Below are 20,573 nucleotides of genomic sequence, written 5' to 3'. Positions count from 1 at the left end.
AGAAGTGGAATCCCTGGATCCTGTGGTAATTTTATGTTTAACTTCTTGAGGAAGCCATACTGTCTTCCACAGCAGCTAGGCCATTTTACTTTCCCACCAACAGTGCTCAAGGTTCCAGTTTCTCCACATCCTTGCCAACAGTTGTTGGTTTTTATTTTTTGAAACTATTTCAGTTTAAGGATGAAGCTGTGGTAATGCTAGGATAGCCTGTTACATTAGCTCATCTAGATAAGAAGAAAATTGTTGGGTTAATGAAGCAGTAAATGAAATATTAAAGCCAGAAGCTTCAGCCTGAAATCATTCTTTTTGGGCTCTTCAGTAGCATCACTTCTTTGTAGGCTTCTACTCCACCAAACACTGGCTACATCTCAGGATCAGAGGTGGAAAGGCCTCTTCTGGAGTTATTGGCCACTCCCTCTTTCCTAATGAGCAGAGCCGGGAGAGAGGCCGGGCACACTCTGACTTGTAGGTAACCAGTTTCCTCACATCCCTGCCCACACCACAGTTTTGGCTTTTCAACAACAAAGCTGTGTCTCTATCCTAGGACTCTCTTACAGAGAACAGTAAAACTGCAACATGATCACGTACCCAAAGAGTGCATTCCCAGCAAGATACATCAGCAGCTGTTACCTCTTTACATGATCTCTCTCCCTCATTCCCCTAGCCAGGGAAAACTTTCCATCTGAGTCCTTAGGAAAAGACGGAGGGTGTGTGAAATGAGAGACCGAGACATGCTGCCATCTCGGAAAGGCTTTATTTCTACTTCATCACGGTCTCATACAGACTCAGAGGCACCAGCATGTGTTTCCATTTGGTATCCTCGTGACTTTTTGTCGTGTTTTCCCTTAAGAAAACTTGGAGTAAACTCTGTACATTGCCAGTTAATCTTTTCACAATAATTTAAAAATGTTGCTGTTGGATCATCGATGCAAGAAGACCAACGATAAAAGTACAGTACAAGGAAATTCACAACATATTACAGTGGAACAGACTGAGTCACAGTTAGGTGATGGCAAGGACACAGTAGCGGTATATACATGCACCCGAAGACGTGCAAGCCAAGTAAGATAATACAAGGATCATACAGTGAAGTTTCTAAGCCCACTGAGGGCTTTGTACCTTTTCAAAAACGTCCTGTATCCCCTCCAGTATACAGAATATCTGTCTTGTCTACTGGCTTCATGGCTTTTTCACTACAAAAAGTTCACTGAATCAGACAGTCTGAAGCATTAAAAAAGTCTTAAAAAACAGTAACACTGACAAAATAAAATTAACTTAATCCACTCTATTTCAACGTGGAAATAAACTGAACCAAAATATAACAGAGCAAATTTAACAGAGAGGCAGTCAGGTATTGACAGCAAGGGTGTTCAGAATCTCTTAAAATGTACATTTTTTAAAACTTTTGTTTTTTAAATCTATTTATACCTTTATTTACCTTTTCATTTAATATACTATGTGTAAAAAAGATGGAGCCAAAAATAGTTTTCTGAGCTATGAAAAAAATTAAGTTATTACAGGCACATTTACTGTTTCATTCTAGAAACATCTCAGTTTCACAGGTTGAACATTCAGCAGCTGTGTGTTTTTAAAAAACATTCTTTGACCTTGAGAAAACTAGATCTCTCCTTTTGGGCAGAGTTTTGTTCATGGCGATGGTGTGGTTATGCAAATTACAGTGAATTATACTGTGATAATCCATGCAAGCTTGCATCACGGTGTGGCTGCTCCTCCGGCGGCTCCTCGCCACCATGCTCCTCCAAGGACGTCGGGTCTCCGGGTGACTGAGGCTGTGAGGCAGTGGGGGAATGTGGGGCCCAACGGGACGGAGGGCGACGGTTTGCTGGTCTCTCGGGCCTGGAGAAGCAGGGCTCTAGGGATGGAGCTAGTGCAGAACAAGGTAGTTCCTTCAGAGCCGAGAAAGGGAGACAGGGTTACTCAGACTGGCAGTGTCACCAGCAGATGATTCCCCCAAACACACTTCTCACGAACAGAGTCAAGTGAGATGAAGTACACACCAAAAGCAGCTCGTGAATATTAACGACGCTCTATGCTCATGCAGAGTAACTTAAAATAATAAAGAATTCCACACATGTGACATGATCAATGACATGAATGGGAAGAGACCAATTATGATTAAACACAGCAATATTGTGAGATGAGTCAGCTTGCAAAGCTCCTTTAGAATTGGGCTGGGGTATACAGAAGACATGGCAGAGTGACTGTGACAGCGGTCTCCACAGGCCACTTCAGCATATTCCCATCTGGTAGATCTCTTCATTTGGCCGTTGAGAGTGATATATTTAGCTACAGTGGACAAATGAACTGGTCCTATAGGGCCTGGATCTACTGGGAGCCCACAAAGAGACCTCTGATTTCATTCAGCTGTGTTAGCAATGGCAGTCGTCTTAAACCAACTCTGCTACTGTTTGTTTGAAATTGACTGGCAGTAGATTAAACAAACTCCCCCAACATGGCAAAAATGCAGGCAGAAATTTTACTTTGGGTCTAGTTTTCTTTAATGACTCTTCAATTACAGCAGCATTTTAAAAAAGTAGAATCAGAATGTACTGGTGGTTTTGTGTTTCAGGCATCCTAGTGTTCTGAGAACAGGTGACACAAGACACATTCAACCATGTGCAAATCACCTAGAATCCTTATTCTCAAGCTACTTTGTTTTTAAAGAATGTTGAGTTCCTTGTCCTTACTCTACACGTTACAAAACCAGGACACCCAAACTTGGAATTTGCTGATACACAGAAATGTAGAATAGCTGTGGCATGAGGAAACTGAGCTGCAAAGCGTGGAGCCCGCTGGCTGGAATGACACTCAGACACGAAGCTGAGGTGAACTGAATGGAAGGCACAGGAAGGATGACAGAGAACAAGGACTCTCAAAGGAAGGGAGTGAGTTGGAGAATTTAAAAAGATGTGACAAGCAACTGAAAAGACGAGGATGAGAACAGCCCACCCAGTGGTGCAGGGGAGCAGCAGCAGGGGAAGGACAGATGGCTGCACGCAATGGGCAGTGTCACTCGGGAGAAGATGGAACATGGCAGAGTCAGCGTGGGAGCCACAGGCTTCCAGAAGAGCAATGGGGTGAGTGGTCTCCCTGCCTCCCTCTGGGGTCAGCAGAAAAGGAACAGTGGCCCTGGAGACTATGCTTCATGCTCCCTGCTGCTTTTGTGGCTGGCACCTCACACGGCCACAGGGAGAAGGTTCTGTTCCCAAAGCATGATGCTAACAGTACCGTGACAACCAGAAACACCTCTCCGGTTAAAACTCCACCAGCCACCAAGATGCAGACTAACGCGAGGTGCTCCTGTGTCATCTCACCACAGCCCACAGTGCTTGGCTGGGACACACGGTTTGGGAAATCTGTATCTGTTTTGTGTCTGTGCTCCCCTTGTTGTAAGAGTAGTGTGTGTGTTGTGTACTGTATATCTGTTCTGTGTGTGTTGTGTGTCGGTGAAGCTGCTGTCATAGGTTATCTGACACCACTGTATCCTGTTCCTCCTGGCTGGTGCTGAAGAGCAGGCTTTGTATGAGACCAGTACCCCCTCTTTGCCAGCCTCTGCTTGTGAAGGAAGAAACGTGAGTCTGCATTCAAGGGAATGCACTTTTCCTTAGTAACACGCCACTGTGTACAAGCACATGATGCTGTGCTTTCCTGAGAAGCCACTGTGGTCCCTGCATGGGATGCTGCCCCTGCAGCACGTTTCTGGGAAATGGCCCTCCCCCTGCGTTCCTTGTCATTTTTTTTCACAGGGACACGTCTGCTGTATTTGATAACAGATACTTTTGTACTTAACACTTCGAGTTAAGGTCAGTGGATGAGGTGAGTAGATGACTACATCCTTGATCAAAAACAAAGTATATCTTTTCTCATGTGCTTTGACTCAGACTCTGAAAGCAATTCTGAGAGACGTTCTCAAGATATTTGGAGTGGGGATGACTTTGTTCTTTATTCATTCAACAGATATCTATTGAGCATCTACTCTGTCACCTACGGTGCTCACTTGGAAGGACAAGATATATTTGGGTTCATTCCTTGTGGAATGATTGTTGAAAAATGAAAAAAAAAGCCTTATCACATTAGGGTCCCACCTCATTTCAGCACATGCCAGTGCACGTATGTAATCAAAATGTTGGTAACCAGTCCTGGTGGCTGGGCCCAAAGACCCCCTCAGGCAAGACCCCTGTGCCTAGGATGTCCCCTCCTGGCCAGTATCTACTCAATTCTCTGAAAGCAAATTGGCTGCAAATGTACAAAAGCAGAGAACTCCCAGCAGAATCTCTATAACCTAAAAACCCTTCTTTGCACTGAGTGGTCAGCCCTCTAGCAGGGCAGCTGAGTCTCTGGCCCTGTCTATCTGTTGCTGGGTTTAGGGAGCCTCCAGGAACCCGGGGTGAGCGAGGGCGCTGCCACCGGGCAGAACGCCCTCAGGCGACGAGTGTCGGGTGCCACTGCGAGTTACACAACACGAGCTCTCCACACAGCTGGGAAACAAGGAAGAAAGCACTTACAGCGTGAGGCAGGCAGGGCTAGAGTCGCCAGGGGGCAGTTAGTAAGACAGTTTGGTTCTGGACAGAACAGACAGAGAAAGAAAAAAAAAGCAAGAAGGTTGGAAAGTGTTTTTGAAACAGGAGAACGATAAAGGTTTCAAGTCAGCAAGCCCGGAGGTAGAGGACCGTCCCTCTCACTCAGGGATAGCCACCAGGAGAGACACGCGGGCGCTCAGATCTAGCACATTCACTCCAAGGCCGGTGCGGGGAAGCGGCCGGGCGCTGGGCAGACACGCCTGCCCTCTGCCATCTGCCCAGAGAGAAGGAGACTCATGGAGGAGCCACAGACCTCCCTCTAGTTTCTGTGCCCTGAGTCACCCTTTAGCATTTAACATTTCAAACAGCATTTTGGCAAACACAGATATGGAAATTGCATGACTGTTACCTAAAACAGAGACCTTTATTCGGCTGCGTTCGTTTTGGTCACAACGACCAAGCTACTGCCACTTACTCTAAAAAGTTCCCCTCCTTTTTTCCACTTAGGGGAGGGAGGAATAGCATTCATTTTCAGATTGTTCCTTCTCCTCACCCTAGAACTCCTCCCGGCTTCTCTCTGCACTGCTGAACTAGTGCCCCGGTGTCGTGAGAAGAAGAGGCCTGAGTGGTTTATGGGATGAGAGTGCAGTAAGAAAGGGAGATTTCCTGTCACCTGCGTCACTCCCGGGTCTGGGTGCCTGAGTGAACATTCAGGGAAAGATTCCACAGCAGGGCACGGGGTGGGCTTGGAATCAGAAGTAGTCCTGGGGATTTGGGAATGCACACACAGAACTACTGCATAATTTACGGAGCAATGGGAAGGGGTTGCTGTGGCCCTAATATGTTACATCAATTCAAGAATAATGCCACTGGAATCCAGAGCAAGCAAAATTCTAACAGAAATGGAAAAAAGAGCCCGTGGCATTGAGATGCTGCCGATGAGTGCTCGGTGCCTGCTCTAGTCCCTGCAACTGCGCTCCCTTCACGTCATCTCTTCTGGTAGCAAACACACCAAGTGAAGAGAAAATCTAAATGAATACGGAGGACAAAAGGGGTTGGGCCACTTTGTACTGATAAAACCATTTTCAAGCCATGATGCTGGGATCCCGTCATGAACCTATTTTTGCTTGCAGGATTCACTATTAGTAATTCAAAGCATTTTTTGGTTCCTAAAAAACAATTTCTATTTGGTGTGTAATATTAATAGACAACACAGGCACAGCCGGTTAATGCTTTGTGACAGCCTCTATGTCAACTGAAATTAGAGGCCTAGGGAGCCCTAAGGAGGCCAGGGCATTCACATATAAATAGACCCTTCCACGGCAGGAGTACTTACCTGAGGACCCCAGAAGGATGGGGTAACAGTAGCCCAAAGAAGACACCATTTGTCACCTGAGAACATTCAACCAGCAGTTTGTCCTCAGAGCATGCACACAACTTTATCACAAAGACTCAGATCTTGGAACATGTAGGCCACGTAGTATCAATATTTACATTAGGTGTGAACCATGCGGAATTGCTACTTCTGTACGTCACTGGCAGTGCCACAGGTTTGACCTATTCAGATTTCATGAGTTAAACATTCCCTGGTGGGCCGGACTGGGAAGCTAGCCATCATTTACCCTCTTGTGGGAAACGTGGGCCAGGTAAAACAGACAATACACTTCTTCCTCTCCCTGCCCATGAAGCCAGGGCTGCTCAGGTCCTGGCGAGAAAGCAGCGGGCAGCCCAGGAGCATGCTGCCGTCCTCCTCCTCCTCCGACCCCTACTACCATGAGTGGGAGCAGCCGGGCTGGGGGAGTGCCCATGGGGCCAAGTGTTCCCAGCGTGGAGCCTGTTCCTCCAGACTCCAGGCGAGTTGGAATCACTCGCCAGACAGACACGTCCTCTCTGTGCTGCACAAACCACAGAGTGGCATCACCACCAGCAAATCCTCAGGCTTTCATTCTGCTCACTGTACAAAACCACCACATGTGGATACGTATCAGAACCCAGTTCACAGTGGATTGATTTGAGTAGTATCAAGGGCAATAATGACAATCATATTGTATGAGGGCAGGATTTTGATTTTGTCTATTTGTTTCACTTGGCTTTACTGTTAGGGGGTGCTCATGGCCACAAAGAGGGTAAGTGATTGGTGAGCTGCCCGATGGCTGTTTTGTCAGGAAGCCAGCCCAGGAATCGAGATCTTACCGCTCCTGATGAGATGGGCTCGTGCCCACGTTGTCCAGACCCTCTGCAGCTCACCTCATGCTGTCACATAGGAAGGTCTGCAGTACGCAGACAGCCTGACACAACTATCCCATAGTTGGTACACGTGCACAAATTCACACAGAAGGCAAGCTATGACCCCAAATGAAACGCCCTGATACATAAGGACCAATCACTTAGACACCTCCCTAGCTCCCGACAACCAATCACGGACGAGGCCTGAGATCCAATGACAGAGCACAATCCCAAATCCCACCCTGCCCCGCAGCTAAAGGGAAGAGCGGGTGGGGGAGGGTGTGGGGCACTCGGCATTCGTTACCTCCATGGGCCCTGGCTCCGCTGTGTCGCCCAGCGAGTGGCTGTCACTGTGGAGACCCGGGGGCCCGAAGGCAGCCTGTCTCCTCTCCTCCTTTAAGGCATGCTCCAGCAACTTCTTGTTGAGGATCCGGGCCACGTTCTCAGCGAGTGTGTAGCCAGGGGGAGCAGATAAGTCCTGCCGCACTGGCGTGCCCTCTCCCGCTTCCTCCCTGCACATCTCTGAGCCCACCCCAGTGGGGCTCGGTGACCTTCCTCGGGAATTGGTGCCTGTTTCCTGGCCTGGGGCCAGCTCTGGTGGGGGTTCTGCTGAGCGAGACCGACTGCCGGCCCGCAGCCCCTTGTGGAAGGGGTCCTGCACCACGGGGCTGTGGTCGATGATGTTGAAGAGGCTGGAGAGGCCATCATTGATGGTGGTGTGCACGGGGCTCTCCCTTGTGGTGGTGGAGCGGGCCCAGGCTGACTCACTGTACCCTTTCTGGGCCATCCCTGGTGACGTCCTGTTATTTGGCTGGTCAGCTTTGGGGAGGGGCTTCCTCTGCAGCTTGGGAGAACCATACTTGGGGGAGCAGCACGTGCGTTCAAACTTGGCCTGCACCTTCTCGATGGCAGGGGCCATCTGTCTGCTCCTAAGGCTTCGGGAAGGAGACGACACGGGTGTAGCACCGCCCCCAGCCTTTGGCGTGAGACACTTGTGGGGGCTGCTGGTGACACCACTGCCACGCAGGGCTTCAGTCTGCAAGCCCACACTGATGGTCTGAACAGTCTGGGTCCCCATCGTCCGGGACCCATTGGTCTGGCAGGCCATGTCCTTGACTTGGGGCTCACCAGGGCCAGAGCAGATGGCATTCCGGACAGAGAAGGCCACCTCCTTCATGTCATCACTCAAGTTCTTGGACATCTCCAGGCTGTGCAGGGGGGAGGCAAACCCCAGGGAGGCACAGAGGGGGCTGTCGAGGGGGCGCCGTGCCCCATCCCCGTAGTCCCGGGAGTGCCTGGGGGAGGTGCACGGCCACCTGCTGAGCATGGGTTCTGGCGGGCCCCCCTTGGCGTCTCCCAAGCTCCCTCTGGCTCTGCTTGTGGGAAAGGGACCCTCGCCACCTGCCACCGTGATGCTGTCGACCCTGCGCACGGCAGGCGGGCTGTGTAACACGTGCACCCCCGACTGCTCGGTGAGGACGTGGCTCCGCAGCGGCTGCTTCTGGCAGTGCTCTGGGCTGGTCATGGTGTCCGTGGTCATGGTGACACTGGTGGTCAGGTACCAGGAGGAGTCGGGGAAAGGCTCCGTGCTGTCCTCGTGCCCTGCCCGCCCCACCTCGGTCCTGTCGGCCCAGAGGTCCGGCCCCCCACTGTGGCCCCTGGGGGGTGTGTAGTCCCAGCTCTTGTTGAACTCCTCAATGTACTTGAGGTCGTCTGGGGACAGGGGCGGGGTGACGTCCTCCTTGCTGCTGGCGGACGGCAGGCCCTTCTCAGGCAGGAACGGGGAGATGTCCATGAGGCGCTGGAACTCAGACATGGAGGACACGGACACGGCCCTGGGAAGAGCAGAAAGAGGGTGTCAGCCCCCACCACGCCACAGCACCCATGTCCTGCCCTGCGTGGGAAGGGTCAGTGAAGGCGCCTGCTTCCACCCACACCAGGACAACACTTGCAGCTGCTCATGTGCGGCACTCACAGGCTTATCCTGCGGGCACCTATTGCACTCTGTGTGGCTCTGGAATTGTTCCTGAAGCCTTGCATGGCTCAGAATTTAATACAACCAACTCTGGCTCACACCTGTAATCCCAACACTTGGGGAGGCCAAGACAGGAGAATCACTTGAGGCCTCAAGTCACGGCGATGGCCAGGTTTTGACAAGCTGCCACCTGCCAGACAGAGATTTGGTGTGGATTCTTCCATGTGGTAGCACCTTCAGTCTGCCATGAGTTCACTGAATGCCTCTCACATGCCCGGCAGGTGCTGCAGGGGTGCCGGCAATGCTTCCAGGCTAAGACAGAAAGTGGCCGGAGTGCTCGGGCACAACTACCACCAGGGCAAAGTGGTGGTGGTCAGGAATGGGGCTGGGGCTAGCTGTGCCTGGTGTCTCAGGCAACAGAACCTCTTTGGCCTGGAATCCCTCCAGCTGGGGCGGGATGGGGAGGTGAGGTGTCTACAGACTCACTGTCCAGATTCTTACAGGACCTACTGATATTCCTTTCACCCCACAAAACACAGGCTTAAACCTAGGGATCTAGACTAGTGCAGGCCCTGTGGAAGGGGTCCCAGATTGAGTGTATGGACCACTCCTCCACAGGACCTATTAATGATGATGAGGCCAGAATTGGGGTCTGCTCTGAGCAAGTCCCCATGCCGTGTGCACTGGTACACAGAACCAGCAAAGCTCTGGGCAGCTTTGCTGACAGCTGGCTTCACCTTGGGGGCAAGGCACCCACCCACGTGGTCAGCACCATGGGGTAAAACAGCAGGCTAAAAGTGACGTTGTTACGCTTTCCATCTTGTTATCTTTTTGTTGTTGTTAGAAATAATCTACCAACTGTCCAGTGATGCTGGCTAGATCCAGGGCCGGAAAGGAAGGGCAATGGTAGGGATGGGTTGGTTTGTCCCAAGGTCATGAGCTTTCCAGCAAGTATGAATTTCCTTCTTCTCAATTCAAGGAGTTGCTGAATTAATAATGAGTTTCAGAACACCGTTCGCTGGGGACCGGAAGTGCCGACCACATGCCGACACCCTGGTCCTTTCCACATTTCTGTGGCCATTGTCATCTAACTCCCACTTTCGCCCACAGAGGAGCTGTCTCAGAGTGACATCAGTGGCACCTACCTGGGTGGGAACTCAGTGCCTCTGGGGCATGGATGGGTATGGTGGCACAGAGATGATAAAAAGACAGAGACAGCAGAGGCATTCACCTCAGCAGTGGCCAAAGCAAACAAAGCCCATTAACCTCAGCAGCGGCCAAAGCAAACAAAACCATGATGAGAAAATGCAGGACACGTCTGGAGCACGTGTAGGCGCTCGCAGGTGCATTGAAGAGAGTGGTGCGAACATACAAGGCAGCTGGAAGCCAGAGGAAAAGCGGCCGGTGGGGAAGGCACATCCAGTTTTCACTTTGGACATTTCAAGATATATATATGTAGTTGTTTTTTTTTTTTTTTTTTGAGACAGAGTCTCACTCTGTCGTCCAGGCTGGAGTGCAGTGGCGCAATCTCAGTTCACTGCAACCTCTGCCTCCCAGGTTCAAGCGATTTTCCTGCCTCAGCCAGTATTTCCATTTTATAACAAGCATGTGTTGCTTTTGAAAGCATAAAGGCTGATGGCTGCTTGGGAGGCTGATACAGAATTGTTAAATTCTGTATCCCAGCTACTTGGGAGGCTGATACAGAATTGCTTGAACCCAGGGGGCAGAGGTTGCAGTGAGCCAAGATTGTGCCACTGCACTCCAGCCTGGGAGAAAGAGTGAGACTCCATCTCAAAAATAAATACATAAACAAACAAACAAACCAACCCAGGCAGTTTGGCTGTACAGCCTGAGCTCTCAGTACTGTCCTGTACCCCCCCAAGAAGGACCAGAGAACACACTGTGAAGGACAGAGGTGTGCCACAGGCACGGCTAGGTGCTGCGTAGAGCAAATGGGAAAGGAACGGCCATTCACACACTCAAAGTTCAGAGGAAAATCAAGCATGAGGCGATCTGGAAATGTTGAATTGCCTGAGAAGAAATTTCATGTAGTAGAAATGGTACGTATTCATTTGGAGAAAGGAGGAAATTAAACTGGGGAGGAAAAAACTGGTGGATAACTAACATCCACACCAACCACTATATATCTCCTTCTAGGACTACTGCCCGAAAATATTTTAATAAATTCTCTTAGTGGAGCTTTTAAATACAGTGTATAAAACATCTCACAGCATACGAGAGACAGTTTTCCCAGACTTTAAAAGAGAAAAGAGAGGTTTCCGTGGACCTTTCAATAATCACTAAACACAAGCATTCCTTTGTATACATAACACAACCACAACTGGAAAGTCTACCATAAAGCTCATACACGCATGACACAGCATGTCTAGCTTCCTTGTTGTTAATAATCAAAAATACCATGTTTACGAAATGAATAATAAAGCAGCCACTTCTTCAGAAGTGGCATCATTTTAAGTCATTTTGCAGAGAGTGGTAAAATAGACCGCATTGACAAAACAGAATTTTAAGACCAAGATATTTCTATTCCAGTAAATCTATTTTTCCATCAATCTTACTTACCTTTGAAGATTCCCCTTGTGATTTTCTTCTTCCTATAAAGAAGAAATGACTTCGTCTGAATCGGTTAATTTTGGTTGCCTAGAACTAGCCCTGATTGTACTTTAGTGATTTGTTTGCTCTGCACCCCCAGGAAAACACCATTTAAAATGTGCACGGAGGCCAAGCTCCGGTTAGGAGTGCTACTGCCCTGAGGCCTTTGAAGTACAATAATCAAAGCGAGTCCACAGCATGATGAGGGGTTGGAGCTTCTGCAGTCCAGGGAGGAGCCCACATGAGTAAGAACAACTGGCTATAAACTTTGTCATGGAGGAAGTGGCTCTTCTGTGCTTCCTCAAAGGACCTCACTGACTACATGAATTTCAAAGCCAGCTTTTGTAACAACCTAAGTGTCAGAGTGAGACTGAGAGTGTGCGTGTGCGTGTCTGTGTGTGTGTGTGCGTGTGCGTGTGCGTGTGTGTGTGTGTGCGCGCTATGTTAGGAAGATGGAAGGTGATAGAATAACGTTAGGAGACTGGTGTCCCTTGGTCCCAGTCTTGCTGTAGAAGTTGACATGACATCCTTAGGCTCGGGCACTTGATTTTAAACATTCCCATTTAGAATCAGAGGCAAAGTTCCCCTTTAAGAAGAATGATAGCTGTGTTTGTAGAGAACAACAGAAACCCAAGGTTGTCTACTGAGAAAACACTCCTGTGCTGACGTGGTTCTGAAGCAGCAAGCCTCTGACTAACTTTAATGGAAGCATATTTTTCAAGACAGTAAATAGCAAGGGGTACACTTCCCCTTAGTGAGCATGCCCCTTGTCTCTGCCATGCAGGCTCCAGTGGGTTGGAACCCAGCCACAGGCTCCCGACCCCACCCCATGTTACCTCTGCTATGTAACTGGACTGTACTAGATTGCCAATAGATCAGACGGGGTGGGACCGCAGCGATGTCCTGTCAACCTGATACACATTGCTGAGGATAAGGCATTTGACCTTACTGATGTGAGTGAAGTATAATTTCTGCATATTTCAACAACACTATTTGATAAGTCTTAAGTGTTTAGGAGACCAAATGATACGTGCAGCAACTGTTGAACTGCCTCACAGGTAATGATTCCTAGAATCAACTTTTTTTTCTTTCTTTCTTGAGATGGAGTCTCACTCTGTCGCCCACGCTGCAGTGCAGTGGTGCGATCTCAGCTCACTGCAAGCTCCGCCTCCTGGATTCACACCATTCTCCTGCCTCAGCCTCCCAAGTAGCTGGGATTATAGGTGCCCACCACTACGCCCAGCTAATTTTTTAGTATTTTTAGTAGAGACGGTGTTTCACTGTGTTAGCCAGGACGGTCTCGATCTCATGATCTCCTGATCCACCTGCCCCAGCCAAAGTGCTGGGATTACAGGCATGAACCACCACGCCTCAGCCCTGGAATCGACGTTTAAAACAAGGTTTTAAAAATATTAAAACCAGAAAAACATAACGCTGTGCCATGGAAATGTCTACAGCTTAGCTCACTCGTTTGGTGGTCTAATTTATGTAAGGTTTCTAAGTGTTGGATTTTTTTTCCCTTTGCACAGAATTTTTTTGGTTATTAGTTTTCTAGAATCAGAAGACCGTACTATTATTTCAAGAAAGGTTGAGGCTGGGTGTGGTGGCTCACACCTGTAATCCCAGCACTTGGGGAAGGCAAGGCAGACAGATGACTTGAGTCCAGGAGTTCGAGACAAGCTTGGGCAACACAGGGAGACCCTGTCTCTACTTAAAAAATAAAATAAAATAAAATTAGCCAGGCATGGTAGCACGTGCCTGTGGTCCCAGCTACTTAGGAGGCTGAGGGGGAAGGATCAATTGAACCTGGGAGGTCAGGGCTGCAGTGAGCCGTTATCGGCCACTACATTCCACCCTGGGCAAGAGAGTGAGACCTCCATCTCCAAAAAATAAAAATAAAATAAAAATAAAAATGAAAAAAAAAAAAAGAAAAAGAAAAAGTTGAGCATATACACTTCCCAGAATTACTTACTTCCTCTTGTGTGTTTTATGGGACACACTTATTTGTGAGACCTGCCTTTTGTACAGGACTCTAGTCCAGTATTTCTAAACCTGAAACAAGGGGTAAAGTTAAGCTGACAGTAGGGCACGCTAATTTAGGGTCAAGCAAAACCCTTGGTGTTGTGAAGATTTCATTTTTACTCAATTCAGAGGTTGCTGTATGCAAAAGTGCTGGAGCCTGCCAGGACAGGAATCTGGCAGATGCCTCTTAGGTTTCATGACGGCTCCCTTATTCCATAGTAGTTAACTAGGATGGAGAAAACCTGGCTGACCTCAGGGATGCGATTCCTGAACTCCCTCTCGGGCCTGTGGGCTGGTGGCTCCTCTGGCTCGTCATCCAGGGACAAGGTATCCAGGTAGAGATTCTCACTGGCCGAGCACCTGTCCGACTCCTTCAGCTTGGACAGCGGCTGGTCTTCAAACGGGATGGAGTCGGCGTCTGCACAAGGCCACATGGCCACAGGACGGGGCATGCGGTGGCTTCCCTGGTGGGGAAAGGGGCGAACGTTGCCGTCTTTTTGATCACAGAGGAAACCGCCACCTCTCCGGGGACTGTTCTCTTTCTGCAACTTGAGAATTTTAAAAATGAAAATAATTAGCCTCACTTTTCTGTCTGATGGTCTCCCCAAGACCATTGTTTCTCCACAATTTGGAATTACACAGAGGTCAGTCTGAAAAACACTGTCAGAAGCAAATGTTCTTAACGTTCTGATCTTAATTTCAAAAGGTAACACAACATTACGGATGCTTTACAAAACCCACAATGTCATCTGGCCCAGAAAATCTGCATTAACCACACACAAGTATGGTGAACTCTTTCTGACACCAATATATGTGTTACTGTACATAACTCTGAGAGTTGTGCTCATGGGAAATTCTACATTTATTACTGTTTTTTAATCTAATACTGTCAAAGAACATGTTTAACATGCTCTTTAGAACTTCCTTCAGAACTGAAGACACACTCAGTGGAACACTGTCAGTGATAGCAAACTTCTAACTGTGAAGCTGATCTTCCTAACTAGTCCCAGGGCCTGTGGAACAGGTCCCATCAATAACTCCAGTGAGCAAACTTGAGTTTGTAACCATTTGGTGTTACAAAGTCAAACGGCTGTTAACCATTTGGTGTTAAACATAACTTACACTTGATTTGAGATGATAAAAACTTAGCCATAAAGCAAGTAAAGATCTGGTATGACTGAGTGAAGAAAATTTTAAAAAGCCACATTACATTATAGTCATACTTCTTGCCTGACTCGGTTGAACTCAAGAAGTGGCAGTGGGCGAGCACAGGCCCACCTGCAGTTAGAAGACCTGAGTTGGAACCTTCGATGTGTGGCTTGCTGGTTCGCAGGCAGGTGCAAGTTCCCGACTCTCCTGAGCTCAGTTTCCTTATCTGTAAGATGGGTTGTGCACGTGGGCTCACAGGAGTCAGGCTGGCTAGTGGGGGCCCAGCCCACGTAAAGGCATTATGCCTTTCTGGGCCATTTTGGAGCACTACATGGAGATCTTGTGGAGGTGGCTCAGGAAGGGAGCCCATATGAAATCACAAGGAACTGCTGAGGCAGGCAGGCAGGCAAATGGCTTGCAGGGCACACGGCCTCCCTCCCCAGAGGAGCCCTCACCAGCTTCCACTCCATTCTCCTGATCCCTCCTCATTGCTTCCCTTTCTAAAATAGTCACAGAAAGCACAACTGAGACCTAAAGCTATTTCCGCCTATGAATCTTTAATGGAGCCTTTATTGGATGACAAGCTCACACTACAGGATTGACTGCTCTTTTGAATAAGTAAAGTATCTGAACGATGAAAGTGACATTTGGATTTGACCCGAAGGAGTGGCCAAATAATGATTTAAAGTCCTCAAGCGCTGAGACAGTGCCAGGAAATTCTAAAACCTCCTTCAATACAGATCAATTCATTTTTTTTTAAGCATCACTTACAAACTGCATCTCTGTGTCCTAATCTGAGCATTCACCCACAAGTTGGATGCAAACATGCTTTCTGTATAGTCAGGAAGAAAGCCATGGAAGACAGGAAAGACCAAAGAACTTTGGCTCATTGTTAGTAATTTCTAAGGCAGCGGAACAGAGATTTATCTTTGAGAAAGATGGAGTCTGATGTAGCCAAAGCTCACATGTTAGCATCTGAGGCGGTTCACAGTCAAATCAAGGACCCAGCAAATCCTAAAAACTCTACGTTTTAGCTCTGTCCCTCTGCTCTCTCCTCCTCCTCCCTGATGATGACACAGTTCTTTGCAGTTTTCTTAAAGATGCTAACTGCTTTCTTTAAAAAAAATAATGGAAAAAAAAAAAAAAAGGAAGGCAGGCTTTTTATATGTTCATTTAATGCATGTCGGCACAATTTAGTTTTAACACATGATCATCTCTAAGCTATTTTGGGCAAGAAATTAAAATGCAAGAATCCCATCTGAAGCTGCAAATGTGCACCGAGGGTGTGAGTGAAGGGGGAAAAGAATGACTAAAGAGGAGAGCTATGAACAAGCACCTTCTAACTCAGTAAAGTGGGATTTCAAAAATAAACCCGGGCAGCTAGGAGCAACTTGTACTCAAGCTGCTAAGTGTTAGGTTTCCTAAAAACGAACTGGAGTGCTTGTGGTGGAGATATCTGCTGCGAAGATGCCTCTGAGGTGCTGTAATAGAACGGGTCCTCAGAGCCGACGGTTTCCTATAGGAGTCACTTCAGCCAGCATCAGCACCTACTTGCAATCTTGGAGTAAAACAACTTTTAATGCCAGTCGACAATGTTAAAGATTTGTATTTTAATACAGGAAACAATAAAGGTGACCTCAAGAATGTCACCTTACCCAGACTGGTACAAAGAAAAAAGGCCACTTTGTAAACAGGCTTTAAAAGAATGGATTTTTTAAAAGAATGGCAGCTGATTTAAGAAAGTTACTGGAAAGAGAATGCATGGATGACACTTTTAAGCTTGGTAAGTACAGCAAATATAACAGCAAGTTGTACATCATCTGCATGTTAACTGGGAACTCAACAATTCTAGGGAGAAATGTAGCGTTGACTCCATAAAGTCTCCTACCCCCACCCCGCAATCAAACCGGGATTGAGACAAGAGAGGCTCGTAAGATAGATAAAATGTGTTATATGACCTTAGCCACATTCCCACAGTCATACATCACATAACATGCCTCATGTGGTGCAGAAATTATGTAGGAATTTAATGACACCGGACAAGTATGAAGCATGTGTTCTGAAAGCGGAAAATGGATTTAGTGTTACTTCTTTCACCATCTGTATTAGGTTATCACAGTCAAGGTTATATTATATGGCTTACCAAGCAGTCAAATGTTGAGAGGATACATTCTGAAGAATGTTCAGTGACATCTCTCATTTACCTACGGAATATGTAGCTAAAACTTAAATGAACAAGCAACCCAGTGACTGATAAACGAACCAAATCTACACACACCCAGGCACACTTGAACCTTATCCTCTTTTCAGGAAGTTGAGATAATGCCTATAATTGCTTTCCCTCATTATCAGGATGGGGCACTGAGATTTAAGAAATCGTCTTTAAAAATGTTTACTATTTTGGGGAAAAGGCCAGATTTATTTTTGAAAGCCACAATTGCATGTCTGAAGCGTCAGTTCATTTGTAACCAATCGTCTTCTAAGAACAGCAATGACATCATTGTACAAAAACCGTGGGATCCATCAGACAGATTTCAGGAACAGATGCATGCCCCAAACTCACGTGTTTCAGATCCACGATGCTCAAAGATGTCCACCCTGAGGACTGGGCTCTGAGGCGCTCAGTGTGGCCGAACTCTTCCAATACTGACAACTTGGAATTGGAGGTCAGCTCCTGACGACTACTACCTTTCCAACATATAGTCTCAAAATGAGGCTGTGGCTCATCTTTAAGTCACTGACTTTTTTCAAAAGTTGAGTATCACCACAAGTGTCTAATTTTTCCTTTAGCAGAAATTCTTCATTCCCAAAAGTAAAAATAAAAACCTAAAAGACTTGCTCAATTTATATCCAAAGTGTAGCTTCCCAAACAAATGAAGCCTGTGACTAGTCCAACAAGCCACCATGGCTAACAGGCGAAGGGCACCCTAAAGGGGCCATGGCAGCGATCATGATGGCCTCACCGGGGTACAGGAGGGACGTAAAAAGTGAGTGGCCCTAGAGCATGGGCCAAGAATGAAGCTCCCTGGCGACAAGTTGCCTGGAGTTACTGTGACACCGGTCAACTGAAGTTGGATATAATAAATTAGTGCCACTTCTATCCCTAAGATTTCCACCTAACCACAGAGCACAGACACACAGGAGATTTAACACAGGAGACTCTTCACAAGTGCTGCATTTCCAAGCCAGAAAGGAAATGGCCAGCACTCCTCTTGATAGGATTTGGGGAATATCAAAGATTAGTAAGGTGACTCATTTGTGTAAGTGGTGAAACCTGGGAAGAGTTTCAGCTCTTCTATCTGCAGTGTACTTTCCTTCTTTTGTTTTTTGGAGATGGGGTCTCATCTGTCACCCAGACTGGAATGCAGTGGTGATCAAAGCTCACCTGCGGGGATTTTATTCTTCTCAGTGTTTTCCAAGCCAAAGGCTCTTGGTCTTTTTTACCATTTAGTTCATTCTGCCTCCCTCCCTATCCAACATATGCATACACTCACCTTTGTCATTGTACCTGCATAACACAGCCACGATGTCTATGGATAACAGAGCACATTTTTTTCTTTTTTTTGAGATGGAGTCTGGCTCTGTCGCCCAGGCTGGAGTGCAGTGGCCGGATCTCAGCTCACTGCAAGCTCCGCCTCCCAGGTTTACACCATTCTCCTGCCTCAGCCTCCCAAGTAGCTGGGACTACAGGTGCCCGCCACCTTGCCCGGCTAGTTTTTTTTTGTATTCTTTTTCAGTAGAGACGAGGTTTCACCGTGTTAGCCAGGATGGTCTCGATCTCCTGACCTCATGATCCGCCCGTCTCGGCCTCCCAAAGTGCTGGGATTACAGGCTTGAGCCACCGCACCCGGCCAATAGAGTACATTTTTCAAAAGGCTCTATGGTTATTTAAAATAGAGTAATGAGGTTATTTTTCCTGAGCTCAATTCCTTACTGATTAATACACTTCCTTGAGACCGCATACATTTGTAAGTGTGTGACTGGCTGAAATAAACAAAATGTATACTATGTAAAAATCCAGCCAGGGAAGAATTCCAGATCTTCATCAATTTAATTTGTGTATCCCTCAGGAACTACTGCAACTATGCAAACTGTTCTAAGTCTGACGCAATGCAGAGAATGGTTATATTGGCAGAAAAACGACTACCCCCGTCCTCCCCAAATTCATCTGAGTTTCCGAATTGTTATTTTAGCTAAGATGATGAGCTACCAGCTACCTCTCTTGACTATGGTCCATCTAATCCCAGCTCAGCAATATCCACAGCACGCACACTCACCAGCAAACAGCCTGACTTCCACCTGAATTCAGCAATTTCTTTTCTAATGACAACAATTCCATTCAAGTTGGAGCAGTCACTGTGACCACATCTTTAGTGGCAAACTTAAAAGTTATAGTTTGTTTTCAACTGAATAAGACCTGAAATAACCTCCTCTTTCCAGTTTAGTCTTTAAATTCCTTTAAAAAGTTATCCCCCCTCCCACAACCCCCACCCACCCTGCTCTGCCACTACCACATGTACACACAGGAGAGTCACCTATGAACTATGCAGTGAAAAGACCTGTGTCATGGAGAGGCATGAGCCTAGGTCTCCAAGCCAAGCAATTCTAGTATTTCTCTCTCTTCCTTTGGAAGCCCATGCAGCCTGATACTGCAAGGACCACAAAGCAGCCTAATGTTTTTGCTTTCTGGGTCCACTGAGTAGTCTACACTCTGTGCCTATGCTCCAGGGCCCGGGGTGCCTCCTCACCTGCTCTATCCTCCACAGCAGTTCCTTCTTCTGCCGCTCCCACTCCTGCCGATCTCTGTCCAGGCGGTCGAGGAGTTCCACCTTCTCCCGGTTCCAGTTCTTCTCGCTGTGATGGATCTGCCAGCGCAGGCCCATGACCAGGCTGTGACTGTCGGCCAGGAGCTTCTGGTGCACCTCTCTCTCCTTCTTCAAGGCCCCCTTGCTCTCAGCGGAGGAGCCTAGTTCTCCCAACTTGTCCTCAGTCTTCTCCTCCAGCTGTCAGGGAGAGAAGACTTAGGAATTCCCTCTCTGACAAGTCTCGCATTCAAGGCTGAAGTCTCAGCACATGGACATGTGATCCCTGGAAACATGTTTAAACCCAGGTTTGACCAATCCCATAGTATAAACAAATTTATTTTTAAAGTCCTAATTAAGAGCATTTGACACAGACAGTCACGAAGAATGTTAAGCGGTGAGTAAACTGAGCTTCCCATGGCCAGCTTCCGTGCTCCACTTTCCTAGTCTAAGTCACCACTGCCTCTTGCCTGTACTTCCGTGTAACTCCTCGTGGGCAGGTACCACAAGGTACCTGTCCCTATGTCCTTAGCTCCTATATGGAACCTAGGGATGGGACAGTTTTCAATAAATATTTGTCAGATACCCAGGAAGTTAAATACCAAAACCAAACAAGATTCTACATCTTATGTATTCAAACTCGTGAAAACCAAAGAGAAGACTTTAAAGACAGGGAAAAATGACATGTCAGAGGCACAAAGACGAGAATTCCAGGAGACTTCTCATCAGAAACTTCGCGAGTCAGAAGATGGTGGAGTGGCATCTAAAGTGCTGCAAGAAAAAAGATTTCAACCTAGACACAATTCTGTACGCAGAAACGGTATCTTTCAAAAGAGAAGGAAAACACTTTTCAACAAATGAAAACTGAAAAAAAAAAAGAAACATTGCCAACAGACCTGCACTTCAAGAAATGAAAAAGGAAGTTCTTCAGGCAGAAGGAATATACTAACAGACACTTTGATCTCTACAGAAAATAAACACTGGAAATGACATCTATGTAAATATAAAACTCATTATTTCTGTTTTAATTGTTTTTAATATTTGATTATCTAAAGCAGAAATGGTTACAATGTGTTGTGTTTACAGAATATGTAGAGGTAAACTACCACAGCAATAGCACAGAGGATGGGAAGGAACTGGGAATATACTGTTGCAATTTCCTCAGGCACCATGAAAAGTAGCCTAATAGGATTTCAAGGTAGACTCTGAGTAATTAAATATGTATATTATAAACCCTAGGGCAAACAC

The 20,573-nt window shown here is 47.1% G+C and overlaps 1 protein-coding gene across 1 annotated transcript in view; it reads right to left on the bottom strand.

Moving 5' to 3' along the window:
• Positions 1-735: 735 nt before the first annotated feature.
• MTCL1 (microtubule crosslinking factor 1) overlaps positions 736-20,573 on the bottom strand; it is a 123,953-nt gene continuing 104,115 nt past the window's right edge. Inside the window, exons 11-15 of the mRNA XM_026456009.1 lie at positions 19,272-19,526; positions 13,626-13,922; positions 11,323-11,354; positions 7,072-8,602; positions 736-1,907 (exon numbers count right to left, since the gene is read on the bottom strand). Coding sequence (XP_026311794.1) covers positions 1,674-1,907; positions 7,072-8,602; positions 11,323-11,354; positions 13,626-13,922; positions 19,272-19,526 — 2,349 coding nt within the window. The 3' untranslated portion in view covers positions 736-1,673. The remainder of the gene's footprint in view (positions 1,908-7,071; positions 8,603-11,322; positions 11,355-13,625; positions 13,923-19,271; positions 19,527-20,573) is intronic.

Source organism: Piliocolobus tephrosceles, chromosome 18 (assembly GCF_002776525.5).
Source record: "Piliocolobus tephrosceles isolate RC106 chromosome 18, ASM277652v3, whole genome shotgun sequence".
Lineage (NCBI taxonomy): Eukaryota > Metazoa > Chordata > Mammalia > Primates > Cercopithecidae > Piliocolobus > Piliocolobus tephrosceles.
The sequence above is the reverse complement of the archived record's forward strand: the minus strand, read 5'-3'. Positions and strand labels throughout refer to the sequence as shown.